General features: G+C 39.2%; 3 protein-coding genes across 10 annotated transcripts in view; 1 reads left to right on the forward strand and 2 right to left on the reverse strand.

The window, feature by feature from the left end:
- The window catches only part of LOC145512707 (uncharacterized), a 199,225-nt gene that overhangs the window by 55,375 nt on the left and 119,134 nt on the right, over window positions 1-24,716 (forward strand). The window contains exons 3-4 of one of the 8 annotated variants that reach the window (XR_014058688.1): window positions 6,433-8,624; window positions 18,398-18,707. The exons of 5 other annotated variants lie outside the window; for them this stretch is intronic. The gene's annotated coding sequence lies outside the window, so the exon portion shown is untranslated. Of the gene's footprint in view, window positions 1-6,432; window positions 8,625-18,377; window positions 18,708-24,716 lie in introns of those variants that run through there. 2 more of the 8 variants (XR_014058692.1, XR_014058693.1) reach the window with 2 other exon arrangements.
- LOC145512681 (olfactory receptor 11G2-like) lies at window positions 3,599-10,627 on the reverse strand. Its single transcript, XM_081506964.1, has 2 exons — window positions 10,438-10,627; window positions 3,599-4,545 (listed from the first exon to the last, which is right to left on the reverse strand). The coding sequence occupies exons 1-2, from the start codon at window positions 10,577-10,579 to the stop codon at window positions 3,599-3,601; spliced, it is 1,089 nt and encodes a 362-aa protein (XP_081363090.1). The 5' UTR covers window positions 10,580-10,627.
- On the reverse strand, window positions 23,071-24,012 carry LOC145512694 (olfactory receptor 11G2-like). Its single transcript, XM_081506985.1, has one exon. The coding sequence runs from the start codon at window positions 24,010-24,012 to the stop codon at window positions 23,071-23,073; it is 942 nt and encodes a 313-aa protein (XP_081363111.1).

The following is a 24,716-nucleotide window of genomic DNA, read 5'->3' on the forward strand; positions in this document are numbered from 1 at the left end:
ATATATATGATAATACTCAGTAATTGTCTTTCTCTGAGTTATTATGCATAATATTCTCCAGGTCCATCTATGTTGTTATAAATGACAGAAATTCATTCTATTTTTAGCTGAATAGTATTCCATTGTATACATACACACACACACACCATATCTTCTTTATTCATTTATCTGTTGATAAACACTTAGGCTATTACCATATCATGGCTCATGTAAATATTGCTGCTAAGAACATTTGGGTGAATTTATCTTTTTGAATTAGTGTTTTAATTTTCTTCAGATAAACCCCCAGTAGTAGAATTGCAATATCATATGGTAGTTCTAATTTTAGTTTTTCAGACTCCCTCCATACTGTTTTCTATAGTGGCTGCACCAGTTTATATTCCTACCAACAGTGTACAAGTGTTCCCATGTCCTGGCCAACACTGATTATTTGTTATCTTTTTGATGATAGCCATTCTGACCAGTGTGAGGTGACATCTGACTGTGGTTTTGATTTGCATTTCTCTGAGGATTATCTAAGTTGAACATCTTTTCATGTCCTATTGGCCAACTGTATGACATAATTAGAAAAATATTTATTCATGTCTTGCCCATTTTTAATCAAGTTGTCTATTTTTTATTGTTGAGGTGACTGAGTTCTTTATTTGGATATTAATCCCTTATCTGTTACATGGTTTGAAGTATTTTCTTCCATTCAGTAGGGTGTTTTCTCATTTGGTTAATTGTTTCTTTTGTTTTGCAGAAAGTTTTGAATTTTATGTTGTCCCATTTGTTGATTTTTTTCTTTTGTTGCTTGTGCTTTTGGTACAAGTATTATTATCACCATTATTTTGTATTAACCTATAATGGAGTGTAATCTAAGTTGTTGTTCAGTCGCTCAGTCATGTCTGACTCCTTGAGACCCCATGGATTGCAACATGCCCCACCTCCCTGTCCTTCACCATCTCCCGGAGCTTGCTCAAACTCATGTCCATTGTGTCAGTGACATCATCCAACCATCTCGTTCTCTGTCATCCCTTTCTCTTCTTGCCTTCAATCTTTCCCAGCATCAAGGTCTTTCCTAATAAGTCAGCTCTTTGCATCAGGTGGCTAAAGTTTTGAAGTTTCAGCCTCAGCATCAGTCCTTCCAATGAATAGTCAGGATCGATTTCCTTTAGGACTGATTGGTTTGATCTCCTTGCAGTCCAAGGGACTCTCAAGAGTCTTCTCCAACAGCACAGTTCAAAAACATCAGTTTTTTGGCGCTCAGCCTTCTTTATAGTCCAACTCTCACATCCATATAAGACTACTGGAAAAACCATAGCTTTGACTGTCTGGACTTTTGTTGGTAAATTAATGTCTCTGCTTTTTAATATGCTGTCCAGGTTTGTCATAGCTTTTATTCCAAAGAACAAGCATCTTTTGACTTCATGGCTGCAGTCACCAACTGCAGTGATTTTGGAGCCCAAGAAAATAAAGTCTTTCCCTGTTTCCATTGTTTTCCCATCTATTTGCCATGAAAAGATGGGACCAGATGCCATGATCTTCATTTTTTGAACGTTGACTTTTAAGCCATCTTTTTCACTCTCTTCTTTTACTTTCATCAAGAGGCTTCTCAGTTCCTTTTTGCTGTCTGCCATAAGGGTGGTGTTATCTGCATACCTGAGGTTATTGATATTTCTCCTGGCAATCTTGCTTCCAGCTTGTGCTTCATCCAGCCCAGCATTTCACATGATGTACTCTGCACATAAGTTAAATAAGCAGGGTGACAATATATGCCTTGATGTAGTCCTTTCCCAATTTGGAACCAGTCCATTCCATATCCAGTTCTAACTGTTGCTTCTTGACCTGCATGCAGGTTTTGCAGGAGGCAGGTCAGGTTTTCTGGTATTCCCAGCTCTTAAGAATTTTCCACAGTTTGTTGTGATCCACACAGTCAAAGGCTTTAGCATAGTCAATGAAGCAGAAGTAGGTGTTCTTCTGGAATTCTCTTGCTTTTTCTATGATCCAATGGTTGTTGTCAAGTTGATCTCTAGTTCCTCTGCCTTTTCTAAGTCCAGCTTGAACATCTGGAGGTTCTCGATTCATGGACTGTTGAAGTCTCGCTTGAAGAATTTTGAGCATTACTCTGCTAGCATGTGAAATGAGTGCAATTGTGCAATAGTTGGAACAATAAGTGAAATGTGCAATAGTTGTATAGTGTAATCTATAAAAATACTGAATTACTTGCTATACACCTGAAACTGATATAAGATTGCAAATCAACTATATAACAATGAAAAAATGGCCTAAATTTGTTCTCTGTGGTTCTGCTTTTTCATGTCTTACTGTAAGTAAACTCTCCTTCATCACCCCGCCCCCTACAGGAATCTGGAGCTTCTTGCATTGAAAAAAAGCAGATCTACTTCCTAGATTTGCGTTTATACCACTCTCTGTATTCACTGTTCTTTGCTTTGTGGGTTTTTGCATATTTATGGTATAAGATCATCTTCTGAAAGTGAGAATAGTAGTGAGAATGTCTGAAATTTAGATATAAAAGACAAGAATCTTCTGACTATGGTCATGACTAAACAGCTTGCATTAAACTAAACATTCTACAAAAAATAACTATAAAACCTTGACAAAATACATAAAAGGAACATTCTAAGGCACTATAAAGCAGTTAACACAGAAAAGACTTCCGGGGATACAATTCCAAGAAGGGAGGAACAAAGAGATGAGTTTCACATTCACCTTGGGGGTTTCCCCCTGAGGAATAGCAATCAGTAGGGCAGGAATATGTAGATAGGAAGGCATATGGGAAAGATGGGGTGAAGGAAGAATACTGTCTCAGCAAAAAGCAGTAGATCCTCCTCAGACTGAACTGAGGAGATAAAGGTTTGGTGCTTATGGCCAGTAAGGCACATGGGGTTTGAGAAACAAATTCTGGAAAAGGAGGACCACAGAGAAGTAGGATCAAAGGGTAATATAATCTCCTTTTAAGGCATTTTTGATTTCTCAGCCAGCCATTCATATACAAGATGAGATTTCAAAAAAATCTAGCAGAAAGCAGAAATTGGGAGTCTAAAGAGCTGAGCAGATGTTTAGGAGTCATGATTTTCAGAGTACAAAAATAGGAATTCAGGGATTGCTAAGGTGGAGGTATCCTAAAAATAGTCCAGGTTTGCAACTAAGATTTCAGAAAGGTCATATTCCTGAGTAAGGGTCACATCCCAGAAATAAGAGCGAAAGTGGTTTAGGTTATTTTTACATTAATCTTTAAATGGGATCAAACTGATCTGTTTTTACTCTATCTGCTACTTGAGGAAAATTTAACCTTTGTTGCATTACTATATCCATTGTCTTTACAATGTCAAAAATATAATGTGCAGCATTCAGTTAAAAATATGGAAACATATGAAGAAAGAGGACAAATGGTCAAGAACAAAGAGAAGAAAAAATCAACAGATAACATGCTCACAAGATACTGAAGTTTTTGTCAACACTAGAATGAAAAATTTTCTGAATAATGTTTTTTTTAACCTGAAAATAAATTAAATAGAATATTTATAAATGTTTGCAAATTAGTAAATAAAAATTTGGGCTCTACTTGCTAAAGAGTCTTTTTGGTTAATAGTTTTTATAGTCTCAGAAATTTCTTCAGGGCCTTTTTCATATCTTTGTTCCTAAGACTATATATTATTGGATTAAGAAGTGGGGTGAAAACAGAATAAAACAGAGTCACAGTCATCTGCATTCTAGCACCATGCTCAGATGCTGGGCTCCCATACATGACCACTACTGAACCACAGAACAGTGAAACCACAGTCAGATGAGACCCGCATGTCGAGAAAGCCTTCCTTTGTCCAGGTGCTGAAGGAACTTTCAATACAGCTTTTATGACCAAAGCATAGGACCCCAGGATGAAGAGAAAGAGAATGATGAGGGGAATAGGACTTAGAGTGGAGAAGACAAGCTCCATCACAGGAGCTTTTTTGCAGGTGAGTGCTAGAAGAGGACCTGGGTCACACAGGAAATGGTCAATAATCCTGGATCCACAGAAGGACATTTGGGAGATGATGATGATGGGAATCAAAAACCAGAGAAAACCAAGTACCCAGCAACTGATCACAAAATTGGTGCAGAGACGTCCAGTCATGAGAGTGGGGTAATGTAGAGGTCGGCAGATGGCAAGGTATCGATCAAATGCCATAATAGCCAAGAAAAAGCATTCTGTAGAACCCAAGGAGAAGAAAAAGTAGAACTGGAGAAAGCACCCAGAGAAGGAGATGAGCTTGTTGTCCGAGAGGAAGTTGGCCAACATGTTGGGGACAGTGGAGGTGACATACCAGATCTCCAGGAAGGAGAAGTTTGCGAGCAGGATGTACATGGGGCTGTGGAGTCTCTGATCGCAGCACACAGCACAGATGATAGAACCGTTGCCCATGAGGGTCAGGAGGTAGACAGCAGAGAAGAGCACAAAGAGGAGAATCTGCCCCTCCCTGGGGCAAGGGAAGCCCAGGAGGATGAAGCCAGTGATGGTGCTGGAGTTGTTAGGAGTGTTGGAGATTTTCATGGATCTAGGAGCTGTGGAAAGGACCAGCAAATATCAAATGAGTTTTGTATAGAGACATGAGGACCCAGATTTATACTTAAATCATCTTGGGAAAGATATAAAGACTTGAATGCCTGAGTGCTAAGTCACTTTAGTCATGTCCAACTCTTTGTGACCCTAGGGACTGTAGCCCACCAGGCGCCTCTGCCCATGGGATTCTCTAGGCAAGAATACTAGGATGGGTTGCCATGCCCTCCTCCAGGGCATCTTCCCAACCCAGGGATCAAACCCACATCTTTTATGTCTCCTGCATTGACAGGCAGGTTCTTTAACACTAGTGCCACTTGGGAAGCTCATAAGGACTTATATATCAATCATTTTTTCTTGAACGATGAAATATTGACCTGAGTTTTCTCTTTATTCTCATTCATATTTTCATCCTGGATTCCAGAAAATTTCTGGTCAGAATAGATAAGCTCTTCTAGGAAAGGGTTGTAGTACTATTTGATCATATAGACTTAATAGAGAATATACATATAAGTATATTACCTTTAGGGCTTCCCAGGTGGCGCTAGAGGTAAAGAACCCATCTGCCAATGCAGGAGACATAAGAGACAAGCGTTCGATCCTAGGGTCAGGAAGATCCCCTAGTGGAGCGCATGGCAATCCACTCCAGTATTCTTGCCTGGAGAATCCCCATGGATAGAGGAACCTGGCAGGCTACAGTCCATAGGGTCACAAAGAGTCAGACACAACTGAAGTGACTTAGCATGCATGCATACAAATATTACATTTACTAGAGTCTATCTATCTATCTATCTACCAACCAACCTACTGGTCTATTGTCACAAAAATGGAATGGATTTCTTCCACTTTTCAAAGAGGTGACATCATTGCAGTTGTGCCAGAAGTTGAATCAAACTATGTTGCACAATTATACATTATCTTACAGGGTTCTGATTGATTTCAAGATCAATGTGCAAGATTATTTAACAAACGTATTCTCATTTAGAACAACAGAAAAAGACATGTTGCAGATATGCAAACTTGAAAAGCTAGTCTGCCTTGAGATATTCCAAGTAGTTACTGGAGGATAAGCAAAATTTTAGTTTTGAATCCTTAAAAATCCACTACTACTAAAATATTTAGAATTCCATGTTATCAGTAATATTCATAGCTCATATCATTAGGATAGAAATTTATCAATAACTGTAGCTTGGAAAATTTCATATCTCTGTTCCAGGTAAGTACAGACCTATGTTGCCATGTAACATAAATTAATGGAACTTTTTGAATTACTTCTTTTATGTGACTTTTGAAGCAGCCTTTATTTCAAGCTAAACAATTTAACTTATTAATTTCATAATGTTTTACACTAATCATCTGTAATCATCAGATTGCAATCATCAGATCAACTAGAGGAAATTAGCCTTGATTTCTATTGTGTTGAAAAGGCAATCCTAGTCATTCACGGTGGACCAGTGTGTAAGAATTATTAACAGAGCATGTAAAACAGGTCTGTACTTACCTGGAACAGAGATATGAAATTTTCCAAGCTGCAGTTTTTGATATATTACTACCCCAATGATATGAGCTATGGATATTACTGATAACATGGAATTCTAAATATTCTAACAGCAGTGGTTTTGTAAGGATTCAGAACTAAAATTTTGCTTATCTTTCAGTAACTACTTGGAGCATCTCAAGGCAGAGTAGCTTTTCAAGTTTGCATATCTGCAACATGTCTTTTTCTGTTGTTCTAAATGAGAATGCTTTTGTTAAATAATCTTGCACATTGATCTTGAAATCAATCAGAACCCTGTAAGATAATGTATAAATGTGCAATATAAAGAAAATTTATGTTCCCTACCCCTTGTTCTACTGTAAATCCACATTTTGCTTTTTGAAGTTTGACACAGGGACTGAGGAAGTCTAATAATTTCCTACCAGAAATATTCAATTTCTGAGAAACCTCCAGGATCAGGAGCAAAAGGTGGTGGCAGCAAGGTGTCATCCCTTCTCCTGTAAAGGTATGGCTACTTACATGATGTGTTGGAGGAGGAATACAATTGTGTTGGTTGGAGGCAGGGGAACAAGGCTGTGGGAGAGATTATAATAGAATACATATTCTTTAAAAACCCTTTCTGGATCATTCTAAACAGGATTCCCTGATTCCTATCGCATGAGGGATGCTTGGGGCCAATAAAATTCTTGCAGATCTGCCAGATTGTCGTTTAGAGTATATAACTGGACTGAAATAGGATTTGATGGACTCTATTTGGTGAGGGGAAGAGTGTGTAGGTTCTGGTACCTATTCCATGCAACTCCATTTACTGTCTTTTTCTCTTCTGCTTTTAAAGTCATTTTTCTAGGGGCCCAGTAAATCTCTGAGACCACACATTTATTTTTTTATAAAGGAGAGTTGAAGGATGACAGCAGAAGAGTATAACATCTGAGTGACTTTTAAGTCACTCTGTACCAGTTTCACTCATGATCAATGACAGTAATCATTTACCCTTTTTTTGCCTCTTACCCTGGCTTTTGTAGTGTATTTACAAAGTTATATTAGTCGCATGAGCCCATTGATTAGTAAAGAATAAAGTTAGAGATGCAAAGGAATAATTCTGCTATGTGATAAGGTCCTTAATGAGTTCTAAGTATTTTAGAATCTAAAGATAAATCTAGATTTGCCAGCCAGGATTAACCCTAACTTTGCCAGAATCCTTTGCTCTACATTAACACTGCAGGCTGATGCTCATTATGAAATGTCCTAACAAAGTCTGTGTCTGTGCAAAAAAAAGTGTAACTCTATAATTCTTATACCAATTCAGAGGAAAATATTATGATAAATTAAAAACAATTGTTAAGTATTTTTGACCAGGTTTGCTTTGCTGGTGTTCCTGAAATTTCATTTTAGGAGTAAGCATCTGCTTAACAATCACATAATTGATCTCTTCAATTGAAGGTTGAATAATTTTTTTGGTGAAATTTATTTCAGTGTAGTTTTTCTCCATTATTTAACCCTCACATTGAATCCATCAGAAATTATTGTTAGTTTTTCTCATGTCTTACACTCTTGTTTAAGCTATCATCTTTTCTTCCCTGGATCACTGTGATACTGTCCTCACTGGCGTCCTGTTTCCACCCTTGCCTCTAGATAGTGTGTTACCCCTGTCATGGCCAGAGTACTCTTAAAAAAAACCCAGATCAATTCCCTTTGTTGTGCACATACTTCAGTTAGCTTCCCAATGCACTGAAAATAAAATCTTCAAACCACAATATTAGATGACCCCTTGTAACATAGCCTTTGACTGTGTGGATCACAATAAACTGTGGAAAATTCTGAAAGAGATGGGAATACCAGACCATCTGACCTGTCTCTTGAGAAACCTGTATGCAGGTCAGGAAGCAACAGTTAGAACTGGACATGGAACAACAGACTGGTTCCAAATAGGAAAAGGAGTATGTCAAGGCTGTATATTGTCACTCTGCTTATTTAACTTATATGCAGAGTACACCATGAGAAACGCTGGGCTGGAGGAAACACAAGCTGGAATCAAGATTGCCGGGAGGAATATCAATAACCTCAGATATGCGGATGACACCACCCTTATAGCAGAAAGTGAAGAAGAACTAAACAGCTTCTTGATGAAGCTGAAAGAGGAGAGTGAAAAAGTTGGCTTAAAGCTCAACGTTCAGAAAACTAAGATCATGGCATCTGATCCCATCATCACTTCATGGGAAACAGATGGGGAAACAGTGGAAACAGTGTCAGACTTTATTTTTTTGGGCTCCAGAATCACTGCTGATGGTGACTGCAGCCATGAAATTAAAAGACGTTTACTCCTTGGAAGGAAGGTTATGGCCAACCTAGATAGCATATTTAAAAGCAGAGACATTACTTTGCCAACAAAAGTCCATCTAGTCAAGGCTATGGTTTTTCCAGTGGTCATGTATGGATGTGAGAGTTGGACAGTGAAGAAAGCTGAGCGCCAAAGAATTGATGCTTTTGAACTGTGGTGTTGGAGAAGACTCTTGAGAGTCCCTTGGACTGCAAGGAGATCCAATCAATCCATCCTAAAAGAGATCAATCCTGGGTGTTCATTGGAAGGTCTGATGTTGAAGCTGAAACTCCAATACTTTGGGCACCTCATGCGAAGGGTTGACTCATTGGAAAAGACCCTGATGCTGGGTAGCATTGGGGGCGGGAGGAGAAGGGGACGACAGAGGATGAGATGGTTGGATGGCATCACCGACTCGATGGACATGGGTTTGGGTAGACTCTGGGAGTTGGTGATGGACAGAGAGGCCTGACGTGCTGCAGTTCATGGGGTCGCAAAGAGTCGGACATGACTGAGCGACTGAACTGAGCTGAACTGTAACATATCCAACCTCATCTCATGGCTGTATTAATCAATCATACACATACTCTATCTCTCAAACACATACATACGCACACACATAGAAACACACATTCTGTTTTGCAAAGGGCTCTGAAGTTTGAATTTAATATAACTCTGATAGGTTATATTAACACAGTTTCTGACTAACAGAAAGTTAGTCTTCTATTGATTTTTTAATTTAAATTCAAAATATAAGAATTCTTAGCTCAGTGTCTATACAAAAATGGGCAGCAGGCCAAATCTGGACCATTGGCCATAATTTGCTGACCCCTATTCCATGCATTTTTAAGGATAGGAAAGCAACGATCATCACTTTGCTGTGGAACAATAGAAGCTCCTTGGTCCAGCAAGAATCTTATTAGATAGGAAGGGAGGAGACCACTAGAGGCAGCTAGAATCAGCCTATTCTTTTCAGGTAACACCTTTCAGCCAGCTTTAGCTTAATTAAAAAGATGAGCTTCCAAAGCCATTTGCCTCTTTCTCTCTCTGTCTCTACGCGCACGCACACACACACACACACACACACACACACACACACACACACTCGTATACTCATGCATGCACGGCTTCCCTCTTCCACACAGTACTTCAGTAATATAACACTGGCCTTCTTTCAGTTTTTAGAAATAGCCAAGTACTTTTCTGACCCAGGGTCTTTGTTCTTGTTGTCCTCCATGGTCATTCTTAATTCCTAGTTCTCAGCACAATATGAGGAAGATAGTATATATTTGTAATTTTTTTTTGGAAGAAACGGTTGTCCTCACTGTTACCAACATAGAGAATATAGATAGATAATAGAGAGAGATCTACCAATTACTTTCTTTGAGCTTCAAAGAGTCTGTGAGATGAAGTTTTAGGAAATAAATTATATAAGAAAGGGCTCCAAATGATCTGAGACTATGAGAGTACTGGCCCAGACATGAGAGGAATCCATTTGAAGGACGTAACGGGAGCTAAGGTTCTGTGTGGAACAACATGTCCCACCCCAGGTGACTTACTCTGTAGCTGGAGATAATAATGGCCTCCAGCTGTAGATGTTAAAATAGGAGATAGGGAGGGCAGGATGGAAATTCCAGGTTTAGCATCATGACAGAGTTGCTTAGTGGCTCTAGTGGAGTCTTCTACTGTCTATAAACTTTGTTTTCTTTATGTGAAAAGGGAGTAGGGTTATCTAATTTTTAATTAGCTTTCATTACAACATGCTTACTCCTATTCCAAGTATACTACAAGTACACATGATATGAAGGTTTTATGGATCTAGAGGTGATATTTTATTTACTTTTATCTCTCAGATGAGAAAATCCATTAGTTTGTCATGTTTACATGAGGCAAAAATATCCAGGTGATTCCCTCTAGGGCAATTCTCCTACTCTGAGAGTCTGACAAAGCTGCCCTAGAAAATAAGAAAAGGGTGAAAAAATGATTCTCTGTGTGTCATCACCATTTCACGCTCAACCTAATCATGAATTGTCAGTGGGTGAAAAAAGATATTTTGAACAAGACATATCGTTTGTTACTCACCTTTTATTACTTCACTCCTTTGTACAGAAGAGCTGTGGTGTTCACCTGACGCAAGGGGATGCTGGAGCTGTCCAGAGAGGCAGGACAGTTCCCCTGAATAAGCTGCAGAGAGTTCTGTGGCAGAGGGAGTGGGAATATGCATACAGTGGTGTCAAGGTTGTGTTATGTATGCAGGATGTTTGGACTGAGTTTATTAACAAAGCCAAGCAAGATAAACTACTCCCTCACTTCCATGCTATCTTGGAAAGGTTGGGTTAAACCCAATCTAGACTAGCCAGATTCTCAGATGTAATATATAAGGTGAAGGAAAGATATTTCTCTGAAATTTTGCTTTTCCCCCAGGGCTAGTCCACAAAGTCACAATGGGGTGGAAGTATCATGTCCTGCTCTCACAATGGCACATCCATCTGCTTCATTTGGTTTGGTCAGGAGACTTCACAGCTGTCCCATTTCTGCAATGCTTTTGAAAACAAGAAAAAATTTCATTTCTGAGAAGTGGTAGGCAGTTAAAGCATAATAGAAGAGCAAAGGATCTGGAGTAAGGAGTTGAGGGTATGATATACAACATATAAACTATTTCTAGTTCTTCCAACTATAAAATGGGTACAGTAGCACTTTCACCAAAGTACTGAGGACTCTGAATGATAAAACATGTGGAACCTTGTCTAGGGCCTGACACACTGTAATGCATAGGAATTTTTAGCTGTATAATATACAGCTGAAGCAAAGTAAAAGGAAGCCTTACTTAGAGGATAGTAGTTTTCTCACTCTTTTATATTTATTTCTCCTCTAAGCATTATATCATCTCCTTTCTTGAACAAGAGGACTATCCAGACCTGAAGTTTCTCTGAGTGTCTGGTCTTCTTGGAGAGGAGAGCTGGTCTTCTCTACAGAAACCATCAAGGGGTGAAGGAGTAGAAACTGGGTGAAGATCTTTCTGTGCTTGCTGAAGGGTGCGAAAATTATAAGCAGAGACTCCAGAGAGTGAGAATCCATGAGGATCTATTTACCACTTCCAGAAGGATTTCTGTGTTAGGAGACTATTCTTACTAGTTATTCCCTTCCTCTGGGACCTGTCTTCTCAGGAGACTGTGGTCCTTCTACCTTTGTCTCCCAGTAGAGTAGAAAACATTACTTTTTCCAGCCCCAAACTTCTCAGTGATGGCATGAGATTTCATCAATCTTTTGACAATATGAGCCAACTCAGAGTGCTGTTTAAGGGAAAGTCTATTAAAAAAACACAGTGTGGTGGCTGTTATGTAGAAGATGTTCCTGGGCTTCTAGTGAGTGCTGTCAATTATGGATTTTGGGAACAAAGTCTTCTCTGATTCTCCTGAAGGAAGAGCTGGGTTGGAGGTATGATGTGACCTCAGCCATAGAGGACTGTGCAGTTACTCCAGGAATCAATCCCCTTCCAGGACCTCCCTGTTCGTTTTATAGATCTACTCTTTCTCATTTGTGGTTGAGCCCTGTGGGTCTCAAACAGCTGTCTCAAGCAGGTGTCTTGATAGTTAACTTAGGTCCAAGAGACGCCAGAGCAGAACATTCCTTAGCTCTACTCAGGGCTGCATCAGGGAGTTGGATCTAAGGCTTCCTCATCTTGACAGAGGTACAGGTGTTGTAGCACAACCCATTTCTTTTCCCTTTGTCCCATTTGTGAAGGAGTTTCATGTCAATGACTTATCAGGTCGTTTAACTTCCTTGTTTGAACTGCTTTGATGTTTCCCTCTGATTACAACATGAGATTTGAAATTGGCAAACAAGGACCGTTGCAATTCAGCTGTAACTATTGTTACCCTTGTTGTAATTCTATATATATATATATTTTTTTAACTTTTTTATTATATTGAAGTATAACCAATTAAAAATGTTGTGATAGTTTCAGATGGGCAGCAAAGGAATCAAGCTATACATACACCTGTATCCATTCTTCCCCAAAGTCCTTTCCTATCTAGGCTGCCACATAATATTGAGCAGAGTTCCCTGTGCTAAACAGTAGGTCCATATTTTATATTTTTTATCTTTTCCCCACTTTTTCTTGTGGAAGTCCTTGTGTCACTGTCAGATTAAATTGCTTAGACACACAGTGGAATATCATATATTTCAGTGGGGCGAATAATTTTACCCTCTGAAAAGCAGACAAGAACACTGTGAATTGATGACTACAAGTGGGAGAATTAAGCCTGTGGAGTGAGGAACCCAGGAGATTAACTTAATCATGAAGAAGGGAGATAACTTATGAAGTGTTCTCTTTGCTTTCTTTCTTTTCTTTTCTGTTTTTTTTTTTTGTAGCCTCTCCTGTCATTGTTTCCCTCAGCTCAAAATATTTTCTCACAGAATTCTTGAAGGTGGTATTAGTACATTGTAACAGAGCTCATGGGTTGCTGGTCCATATCCCCTTTGTATTTCTCCTCCTTTCCACCTCAGTGCAACTGCAAGCTTCTACATTTGTTTTCCTGAGAGTTTTTTCATGATTGGGAAACCTGCTTTGGCTGCCCATTTTTCATTCTTCCAGGCTGGAAGTTAATGACCTTCACACTTTCCAAAACTCTCAGCTATGGACAGATTGGAATTGGAGTATCAGTATCTCAGCTCCTTTGGCAAAATATTGGGATAAGTCTGGAATGTCTAATTGCCTACCTTGGGATCCTCCAGAGGGATTAGCTGCATTTACTCCCAATGGGAGTTGGTTTGACTACCCTTTGTTGGAAGACTTCTCTTCCTTATTTGACTTTTTTCTATCAATCTTCCCTTCATTACCTAAATCAACTCTGCATTGGAATCTTTGTCTCAGGATTTATTTTTGGGGACGCCAATAAAGACAAAGGGGCTGGTATATTTGGTCTAGCCACCATTTGTGACACTTTTTAGATAATCGAGTTTGTTTCCAGTTTCAAACAAGTTTAATTTTTTTTCCGTTGAGCTTTTTAGCAAATTAAATGTTGATTTTGTCAGGTGGGTGCTATTCATTATAATGTTTCCTCTAAGAGTATTATCATCAAACAGATTAATTATTATAAAAAATGTTTAACTCGGTCACAAAAAGGAATGACGTACTGAAATACGCTACAACTTGGGTGACTTTGAAAACTTTATGCTTAGTAAAAGAAGGCAGTCACAAAAAGTCATATATTGTTTGATTCCTTTATATGGGCTGTCCAGAATAGACAAACCCATAGAGACAGGGAGCAGATCAGTGGCTGCCAGGTAATGTGGGGAGGGAGGAAGGGGGAGTGACTTACTGTAACGGATATGAGGTGTTATTCCGGGGTGATGAACAAGTTTTGAAATTACAGACGAGTGGTGGCTGTACCACACTGTGAATGCACTAAATACCACTAAATTGTATACTTTAAGATGGCTGATTGTATGTTAAATGAATTTTGCTTCAATTAAAAAATTAAATCCTAAAATTAATCTAAAAAAAAAGAGTACTATCATCAAAACACCACCTATCTGCAGTCAGGCCTTTTTGCTTTGGAAGATGGAGCATGCATGTAGATTTTCCAGGTAAAGGAATAATGGATTCCTGTGACAGGTCACTGATTTTTTCTCTTAATTGGTTATTAGCAATAAGCTTTCTTATAAGAGAAGTTTCAAAAGATAATATTCCACTGAGGACACAGCTTGATTAACATGCCACTTGTGAGCATAATGCTATTGCCTCTTCTCTTAGAGAGCCCAAAAGATTGCTGTGACTCAGTGGTCGATGTCTGAAGTATAGAACCATTTTCTTGTAGAGCATGTACAGTAGAGATTACTTCATTCTGTAGCCAAGCCAACTGATTTCTGAAGAGCTTTCAAGACATATTGTTACAGACTATTTTCCTAGAATGTCTGTACCACTGGTTAATTCAATACTATAAAAAATTACAGAGTGATACCACTATTTTTTTCATACTCCTGTCTGGTGTCAGGTTACCCATCATCATTTTCTGGTTTTAAATCCCATTATGGTTGGTCAGAGGAGCCTGGTGGGCTATAGTCCATGGGGCTGCAAAGAGTGGGACACTACTGAGCACACACACACATGGTTGGTTTGAGTAAATCTTCTTTTCCTCCTTTTCTTCATTCTTTTTTCCCCCTTCTCCTTCCCTTTCCCTTTCTCTGTTTCCCTCCTTCCCCCTCTTGTTGTCTTCGTCCCTCCCTGCCCCTCTTTCTCTCTTTCCTCACTGCCTCACTTTCTCCCCTCTTTTCATGCCTTTTTCCGTGGTCTGTGGGCTTCCCTTGTGGCTCAACTGGTAAAGAAACTGCCTGCAATGTGGGAGACATGGGTTCGATCCCTGGGTTGGGAAGATCCCCTGGAGAAGGGAAAGGCTACCCATTCCAGTATTCTGACCTGGAGAATTCCATGGACTGTATGGTCCATGAGGTCGCAAAGAGTCGGACATGACTGAGAGACTTTCTCTTTCACTTTCCATGCTGTGTGCTTAGTTGCTCAGTCGTGTCCAACTCTTTGCGACACCATTGGCTGTAGCCCGCCAGGCTCCTCTGTCCATGGGGATTCTCTAGGCCAGAATACTGGAGTGGGGTGTCCTGCCCTATTCCAAGGGATCTTCCCAATCCAGGGATTGAACCCAGGTCTCCCTCATTGCAGGCAGATTCTTTACTGTTTGAGTCACCAGGGAAGCCCAAGGATACTGGGGTGGGTAGCTTATCCCTTCTCCAGTGTATCTTCCCAATCCAGGAATGAAACCAGGGTCTTCTGCATTGCAGGTGGGTTCTTTACCAGCTGAACTACCAGGGAAGTCCTCCTTCTTCCATACATACATACACAATATATATTTATACATATTTTCTTTGCATATACATCTGTTGATGTACATTTAAGTTGTTTTCATATCTTAGCTACTGAGAATAGAGCTGCAGTGAACATGGTAGTGCAGATGTCTGTTCAAGGTGTTGATTTCAATTTCTTTGGATAAATATTCAGAAGAGGGATTTTTGAGTCATATGGCACTTGTAGTTTTAATTCTTTGAGGAAGCTTTGGATAGTCTGTTGATAGACCTATCTTCTGTTTACCACTGTATCTCCTGCCAATGATTAAAAGAAAGTTAATTTGTAAGTAAACTTAATAAGTGAATAAGCTTAATAAGTAAAATCTTTCTTTTTAGATTTGTTGAATTGTGAGTTAAAGACTGCCATAAGCCCTTCTGGTGTAACTTCTCCTCCATCCCCAGCCTAAGCAAAAATATAGAATAATCTTTATAAAAATAAATGCTATTTGTTTAGGATTTAATAGTAATTAGAACAGTGTGGATTTTAGAAATGTTAGATTTAATTTTACCTTTTACATAGAGGAGACTGAGGCTCAGAGGATTTTAATCCCTTTCTGACAGTGCACAGCTAGTAAATGACAAAACTAGAATCCAAACCTAGGTCATGGGTGTTGGGGTCCATTGCTCTTTGAGCCTGTGTTGATGAGTTGTTAGGGCAATGACTGCATTCTTGTGTGTTGTCTGCACAGTTCACAACATATTTATCAATATTCAATCCAACACTCTATTCTTCTCTGGCTTATTTTCTCACTTCTGCTTCATTTCCCTGCACACAACTGAACAGTACTGGCTCTCTCTTTCTTTGCTAATGATTGGTACCTGAACATCTGCTGCACTATCCCAGCATGGGTGGCTCTGGGTATTCCAGTGTTCTTGTGTTTGCTCATTCATGTCCTTATGTGCTTAATTCTCATTTCTCCCTAACATTATTTATCACTTTCTTTGTGACATGGCAATTTGATCTCTGGTTCCTCTGCCTTTTCTAAAACCAGCTTGAACATCTGGAAGTTCACGGTTCACGTATTGCTGAAGCCTGGCTTGGAGAATTTTGAGCATTACTTTACTAGCATGTGAGATGAGTGCAATTGAGAGTTTCTTGGACTGCAAGGAGATCCAATCAATCCATCCTAAAAGAGATCAATCCTGGGTGTTCATTGGAAGGTCTGATGTTGAAGCTGAAGCTCCAATACTTTGGCCACCTCATGCGAAGGGTTGACTCATTGGAAAAGACCCTAATGCTGGGTAGGATTGGGGGCGGGAGGAGAAGGGGACGACAGAGGATGAGATGGTTGGATGGCATCACCGACTCGATGAACATGGGTTTGGGTAGACTCCGGGAGTTGGTGATGGACAGAGAGGCCTGGCGTGCTGCAGTTCATGGGGTCGCAGAGAGTCGGACACGACTGAGCAACTGAACTGACTGAACTTGTGACATGGACCCACTGATGCCCTGTCCTGTACCCTCATTCCAGTCATAGATTACATATTACATTCCTTGAGTTCTACATCTAGGAGTTCAGTTAAAATGCAGACAATAATCACATCACTGGTATGTTCTGCAGTGAAATCAACCTCAAACCCTGTAATCTCTAACCTACTCGACAATAATCTGGACCTTATAGATCTTTGTGGAATGAGAATTAATCAGAGCTCATGAATTGTCTTTGGATAGCCCTGTAGCTAATGCTGCCCTTTTCTGATATATGGGAGAATAACCTCTTTTGACAATCCAAATTGACTTATTTTTATTCTTTATAAATCTCTAGCCATTAGTACAAGGAAAAATATTCAGTATGTGTAATAAAATTTTAGTAAAGATACTATAAGCACAAATGAAATGGTAGAGAAAAATATTTGCAATATATTTGACAGATAAAGTGTTAATAGCTAAAATAAATAAAAATTTTTTTCTTGAGAAAAATATGAAAAATTAAAAATGGATAAGAATGTTAACAAGCAAATAGTAGAGAAAATCCACTGGCCAATGTCATGAGGAAAAAAATGCTCAACTATCACTAGTAAAAGAAGTGGACTGTCTCTTTTAACCCACCAAACTGGCAAAATTTAAAGTAATTTTATTAGCTCCTAAGGGTGAATGGGTACTTATGCTAACAGTGGAAACGTGATTGTGCATAGCCTTGAGTGAAAACAATCTAACAATATCTAAATATTAAGCGTACTGATCTTTGATCCAAAAATATCGATACATTCCTAGAAATCTATCTTATAAAAATAAAGGTATAAGTAGTTTAGAATAAGGGCTTCCCTGGTGGCTCAGATGGTAAAGAACCTGTGCACAGTGCGGCAGACCTGGGTTGGATCCCTGAATTGGGAAGATACCCTGGAGGAGGGCATGGCGACCCACTCCAGTATTCTTGCCTGGAGAATCCCCATGGACAGAAGAGCCTGGTGAGCTACAGTCCATGGGGTCATAAAGAGTCGTGTGAATGTGTGTATAAGCATACAGTTACATGTGCGTTAAGATTAATGTGGAAGGATACACATTAGATTATTCATACTGATTATTTAACTAGAGAGTGAGGTAATTGTCATAAGGGATTTGATTTACGTCATATCTGAATGGTCTAGTGGTTTTCTCCACTTTCTTCAATTTCAGTCTGAATTTGGCAATAAGGAGTTCATGATCTGATCCACAGTCAGCTCCTGGTCTTGTTTTTGCTGACTGTATAGAGCTTCTCTGTCTTTGGCTGCAAAGAATATAATCAATCTGATTTTGGTGTCAACCATCTGGTGATGTCCATGTGTAGAGTTTTCTCTTGTGTTGTTGGAAGAGAGTGTTTGCTATGACCAATGAGTTCTCTCGGCAGAACTCTATTAGCCTTTGCCCCTCCAAGGCCAAATTTGCCTGTTACTGCAGATGGTGACTGCAGACATGAAATTAAAAGATGCTTACTCCTTGGAAGGAAAGTTATGACCAACCTAGACAGCATATTAAAAAGCAGAGACATTACTTTACCAACAAAGGTCCGTCTATTCAAGGCTATGGTTTTTCCAGTGGTCATGTATGGATGTGAGAGTTGGACTATAAAGAAAGATGAGTGCCGAAGAATTGATGCTTTTGAACTGTGGTGTTGGAGAAGACTCTTGAGAGTCCCTTGGACTGCAAGGAGATCCAACCAGTCCATCCTAAGGGAGATCAGCCCTGGGTGTTCATTGGAAGGACTGATGTTGAAGCTGAAACTCCAATATTTTGGCCACCTGATGTGAAGAGCTGACTCATTGGAAAGACCCTGATGCTGGGAAGGATTGAGAACAGGAGGAGAAGGAGACGATAGAGGATGAGATGGCTGGATGGCATCACTGACTCGATGAGCATGGGTTTGGGTGGACTCCGGGAGTTGGTGATGGACAGGGAGGCCTTGGCGTGTTGTGGTTCATGGGGTCGCAAAGAGTAGGACACTACTGAGCGACTGAACTGAACTGAACTGAGGTAATTGTGGAGAGAAGTGGGGAAAGAATAAAGGTAACAAGAGAGGAAAAGAACATGTACATGTACACCCATGTACACCCATGGCTGATCCATGTCAATATATGGCAAAAACCACTACAATATTGTAAAGTAATTAGCCTCCAATTAAAATAAATAAATTAATTAAAAAAATGAAGATGGCATGCAGAGAGACAGCTTCTCTGTTGCGACCATATATGTAAAATTATATGTGTGTATGTGTACAATCATATGTATATAAATCATATACATTAATATAAATTATATACTCTCTCTATATTATACATACACACATAGACACATCTAAAGAGATGAATAACTAAAGTTTAATGATATGGAACCCTGGACAGTGGAAGTTAGGTGACTGAAATATATTTATACTTTACTGTTTAAAAAATGTTTAAAATGCCATAAATGCTCAAAAGGATGTGGAGAAAAGGGAATGCTCTTGCACTGTTGGTGGGAATGTAAATTGATACAGCTGCTATGAAAGACAGTATGGAGATTCCTTTAAAAACTAGAAGTAAAACCACCATATGACCCACCAATCCTACTCCTAGGCATATACCCTAAGGAAACCAAAATTGAAAAAGACACATGTATCCCATGTGTAGTAAATAGTGCTGCTCATTGCAGCACTATTTACAATAGCTAGAACATGGAAGCAACCTAGATGTCCATTGACAGATGAATGGATAAAGAAGTTGTGGTACATACTCACAATGGAATATTACTCAGCCATAAAAAGGAACACGTTTGAGTCAGTTCTGATGAGATGGATGAACTTAGAACCTATTATACAGAGTGAAGTGAGTCAGAAAGAAGATAAATATTGTATTCTAACAGATATATACAGAATCTAGAAAAATGTTACTGAAGAATTTATTTACAGGACAGCAGTGGAGAAACAGACATAGAGAATAGGCTTATGAACATGGGGAGAGGGGAGGAGAGGGTCAGATGTATGGAAAATGTAACATGGAAACTTACATTACCATATGTAAAATAGATAGCCAATGGGAATTTGCTGTATGGCTCAGGAAATTCAAACAGGGCTCTGTATCAACCTAGAGGGGTGAAATAGGGCAGGAGATGGGAGAGAGTTTCAAAAGAAAGGGGATATATGTATACCTATGGCTGATTCATGTTGAGGTTTGACAGAAAACAGCAAAATTCTGTAAAGAAATTATCCTTCAATTAAAAAATAAATTAAAAAATAAGAAATTTTTTAAAATAAACAAGTATTATATAAATAAGAAAGAGAAATTAAGATGTTTATTATCAAATAATTACTATGTTACAAATGCATTTGAGATAAAATGATGAATGTAAGCTGCTATGCAAAGAGCTGAAGCAATTTTCAGCTTTCTTGCTTCTTACCCTCAGGGAAATCATATGATACACTATTATTATATCATATTTTATATGATAAAATAATTATTTTGTCATATAATACAATCAGATTTCTTTTGCTTGTAGTAGCAGTAAACTGTAAACCATGAGACAGATTTTCTTTAAGAGGCTTAGAGACCCTTTCTATGAATGTCTGTCAGGGACACTCCTGATCTTTACCTTGACGTGACCCTGTAGTTCATGAGCTATAGTTATCTGTGTGAAATACTCAGATACTCAGATAACATTCTCCTGCTCTCTCACCACTTACCTCTCCATTGTTTGCATATACTGTTCCCCAGTTGACTCCTCTAACGACTAATCTCTCTCTTGGTCATAGCACATCTCACAATTTAATTTTTTCTCATCCTAGACTGTCAACTCCATGAGGGACTGAAATGTGACTTACTGACTTATCTGATTCATTTCCTAGATATATACTTGACATATTACAGGTATTCACTAAGTGTTTTTAATGAATTAGTGAACAATAAGAAATGTAAATATAATAGCCCTGAAACTAGACTAATTAACACTTTGCATGCATGCTAAGTCATTTCAGTTGTGTCAGACTCTTTGTGACCCTGTGGACTGTACCCACCAGGGACAGGCTCTTCTGTCCATGGGATTCTCCAGGCAAGAATACTGGAGTGAGTTGCCATGCCCTACTCCAGAGGATCTTCCAGACCCAGGGATTGAACCCAGGTCTCCCAGGTCGTCTACATTGGCAGGCTGGCTCTTTACCACTAGTGCCACCTGGTGGAAGTCCCAGTTAACACTTTAACAAACCATTTCCTCCCACACATCTTCAGTTGTTGTTGTTGAGTTGCTCAGTTGTGCCCGACTCTGCGACCCCATGGACTGCAGCACGCCTGGCTTCCCTACCCATCACTATCTCTCGGAGCTTGCTCAGACTCAAGCAGTGATTGCCATTCAACCATCTCATCCTCTGTCGTCCCCTTCTCCTCCTGCCCTCTATCTTTCTCAATATCAGAGTCTTTTCCAGTGAGTCAGTTCTTCACATCAGGTGGCCAAAGTCTTGGAGCTTCAGCTGCAGCATCAGTCCTTTCAGTGAATATTCAGGATTGATTTCCTTTTGAATTGAATGGTTTGATCTCCTTGCAGTCCAAGGGACTCTCAAGAGTCTTCTCCAACAGCACGTTCAAAAGAATCAGTTCTTTTTCGCTCAGCCTTCCTTGTGGTCCAACTCTCACTTCCATACATGACAACTGCGAAAACCATAGCTTTGACTAGACCGACCTTTGTTGGCAAAGTGATGTCTCTGCTTTCTAATATGCTGTCTAGGTTTGTTATAGCTTTTCTTCCAAGGAGCAAGTGTCTTTTAATTTCATGGCTGCAGTCACCATCTGCAGTGATTTTGGAGCCAAGAAAATAATGTCTGTCACTGTTTCCATTGTTTCCTGATCTATTTGCCATGAAGTGATGGGACCAGATGCCATGATCTTCATTTTTTAAATGTTGAGTTTTAAGCCATCTTTTTCACTCTTGTCTTTCACTTTCATCAAGAGGCTCTTTAGTCCTTCTTTGCTTTCTACCATAAGGGTGGTGTCATCTGCATATCTGAGGTTATTAATATATCTCCTGGCAATCTTGATTCTAGCTTGTGCTTCATCCAGCCCAGCATTTTGCATGATGTACTCTGCATATAAGTTATATAAGCAGGGTGACAATATACAGCCTTGACATACTCCTTTCCCAATTTTGAAATTGGAAAACGTCTTCAGAGAACAAAATATTTCCCATATTTTCCCTCCAGAACTGAGAAGTCTGAATGAAATGATGTTTGTGGGTTTTTGGATCCTGGCTCCTTTGTTTGCATTGGAGACAGTCTGTGCCTATGGCATAGATTCCCCAAGAAACCCAGGAATTTTGGGGGACTGTTTCTTAGGCTTCAGTTCTCAGAAAACTTACCAGTAGAGCTATCGTTATTATCTATAAAATTTTGTTTCAAAGATACCAAAGGGTGAAAATCTGTCTTTTTTCCTTTTCTTGAATTCAAGATATCCTCTTCCCAAATGCAACCATGGTTAGGTTTCTTATTTATCCTTTGAAAGATATTTCTTTTTTCAAACCACGAGGATAAATTTATAATCTCATCAGTAAATGACAACTTACATACTATGCATCATTTATTCACTTAATAACAAATGTAAGTTGGAGGTAGTTCCATATCTGTATTCTAAAATTCTCTTATTTAAGAAATGCTGCATCATACTCCATTGCATGAATATGTCATACATATTGAAATATGTCTCAATAAACAGGCATTTAAGTGGCTTCTAAAAATGCATTTTTCATGTATGTATGATTATATGTGTACATTGAGTACCTAGGAGTGAGTACAATTGCTGGGATAATGGATATGTAAATTTTAAATTTTTTGAAATTGTTTGCAAGGTCTTAAGTAGAAGTTGCACCAGTTTAGACTTTTATCAGTGATATATATTTCCCCCTCTTAGATGAAAGAATATCTGATGGCTGTACACCAGAATGTCAAACCCCCAATACTTTCTTATAGTTTATTACGTATTTCTCTCTTTATGAGTAGAACTAGAAGCATAAAGGAGATTTTCCTAAGCATTTTAAAGTTATTATCAGAGCAAATCACTCAAATTTTCCATTCTTCAGCTTCTTAATCTGCAGAATGAGGGAGTTGGATAAAGTCTCTGAGTCCTTTGTCATAAAGATTTTGGGAAAAGTACAAATAGCCATGATGAATAGGTTCAACAATAGGATGAAAAATTCTCGAAGTGTTCAATTCAGTTCGGTCACTCAGTCATGTCCGACTCTTTGTGACCCCCTGGACTGTAGCACACCAGGCCTCCCTGTCCATCACCAACTCCCAGAGTTTACTCAGACTCATGTCCGTTGAGTTGGTACTAGTTATTTACTTAAGATTTTTTTAACCTGAAGAAGTATAAAGATAGCCCAGTTGCCCAAAGAGTTCCTTTTTTTTTTTTTTAACAAGTTTCTTATTTTTGTATTTCCAGAAATTTCTGCAGGGCATATTTTATATCTTTGTTCCTCAGACTGTAGATCACAGGGTTAATGAGTGGGGTTCCCACAGAATAAAACAGAGTCACAAGCTTCTGTATTCCAGCATCATGCTCAGATGTTGGGCTCAGATACATGACCATCACTGAACCATAGAAGAGTGAGACCACAGCCAGATGAGACCCACAGGTGGAGAAAGCCTTTACTCGTCCAGCTGCTGAAGGGACTTTCAATACAGCTCTCAAGACCAGAGCATAGGACCCCATGATGAAGAGGAAAGGAATAAATAAGAGGAGAGAACTTATGATTGCCCAAAAAAATTCCATTACTGAGGTTCTAGCACAGGTGAGTGCTAGAAGAGGACCTGGGTCACACAGGAAATGGTCAATAATCCTGGATCCACAGAAGGACATTTGGGAGATGATGATGATGGGGACTGGGAACCAGAGGAAACCAAGTACCCAGCAGCTGATCACAAGATTGATGCAGAGACGTCCAGTCATGAGAGTGGAGTAACGTAGAGGCCAGCAGATGGCAAGGTATCGATCAAATGCCATAATAGCCAAGAAAAAGCATTCTGTAGAACCCAAGGAGAAGAAAAAGTAAAACTGGAGAAAGCACCCAGAGAAGGAGATGAGCTTGTTATCCGAGAGGAAGTTGGCCAACATGTTGGGGACAGTGGAGGTGACATACCAGATCTCCAGGAAGGAGAAGTTGGCGAGCAGGATGTACATGGGGCTGTGGAGTCTCTGATCACAGCACACAGCACAGATGATAGAACTGTTGCCCATGAGGGTCAGGAGGTAGACAGCAGAGAAGAGCACAAAGAGGAGAATCTGCCCCTCCCTGGGGCAAGGGAAGCCCAGGAGGATGAAGCCAGTGATGGTGCTGGAGTTGTTGGGAGTGTTGGAGATTTTCATGAGTCTGCGAGCTGTGAAAGGTCATAATTACTGAATATCCCTGGAATAGCAGAGGAGCTTAATTTTCTTTGTGCAAACAAGAAACTGAGATTTATTTACTTGTTATTAATTCATTATAATTGAGTGTTTACTTTTAGATACTGGGGATACAGCAATGAACACAAGAGATTAAAACCCACACCTCATGTAGCTTATCCCAGTAGGAGAATGCAATGTGTAATTCTCCTTTTGAACTAAATATATTGAGTTATTGTTCTTCTTGGCAAACACCTTCTTAAGGGTAGGCTGAAGTTATTGCTATGTCAAACAGTAGTGTCATGGTGATGACTGGGGATATACATGATCTTCCATTTAGAAGGGTTTCTATAATTTCCTTATAATGAGTGGAAAACTGCATTTCCTACGTACTCCTTGAGTTTTCACCTAATGTAGTTGCTTGTAGGCAAACACCTTGTTGGATCATGTGATTTTGAAGCAGGAAAACATGTGTGACTTTTGATGCCATTTAGAAATTGACATTTGGCTATCTTCCAACCTAACTTGTTGATTCATTCTCTCTGGTACCATTATCTGACAGTTTCATAAGTAAATCAACCAACTTTGATGGGGAAAACTTCTGAAAAAAATAATGCCAAGAAAGAGGCCATCTGGATACATTTCTTGAACGATAAAAATTAATATATAAATAATATGACCATATTGAA

The sequence above is a fragment of the Giraffa tippelskirchi genome, chromosome 7, assembly GCF_054371585.1.
Source record: "Giraffa tippelskirchi isolate mGirTip1 chromosome 7, T2T-mGirTip1v1.2.pri, whole genome shotgun sequence".
Taxonomy (NCBI): Eukaryota; Metazoa; Chordata; class Mammalia; order Artiodactyla; family Giraffidae; genus Giraffa; species Giraffa tippelskirchi.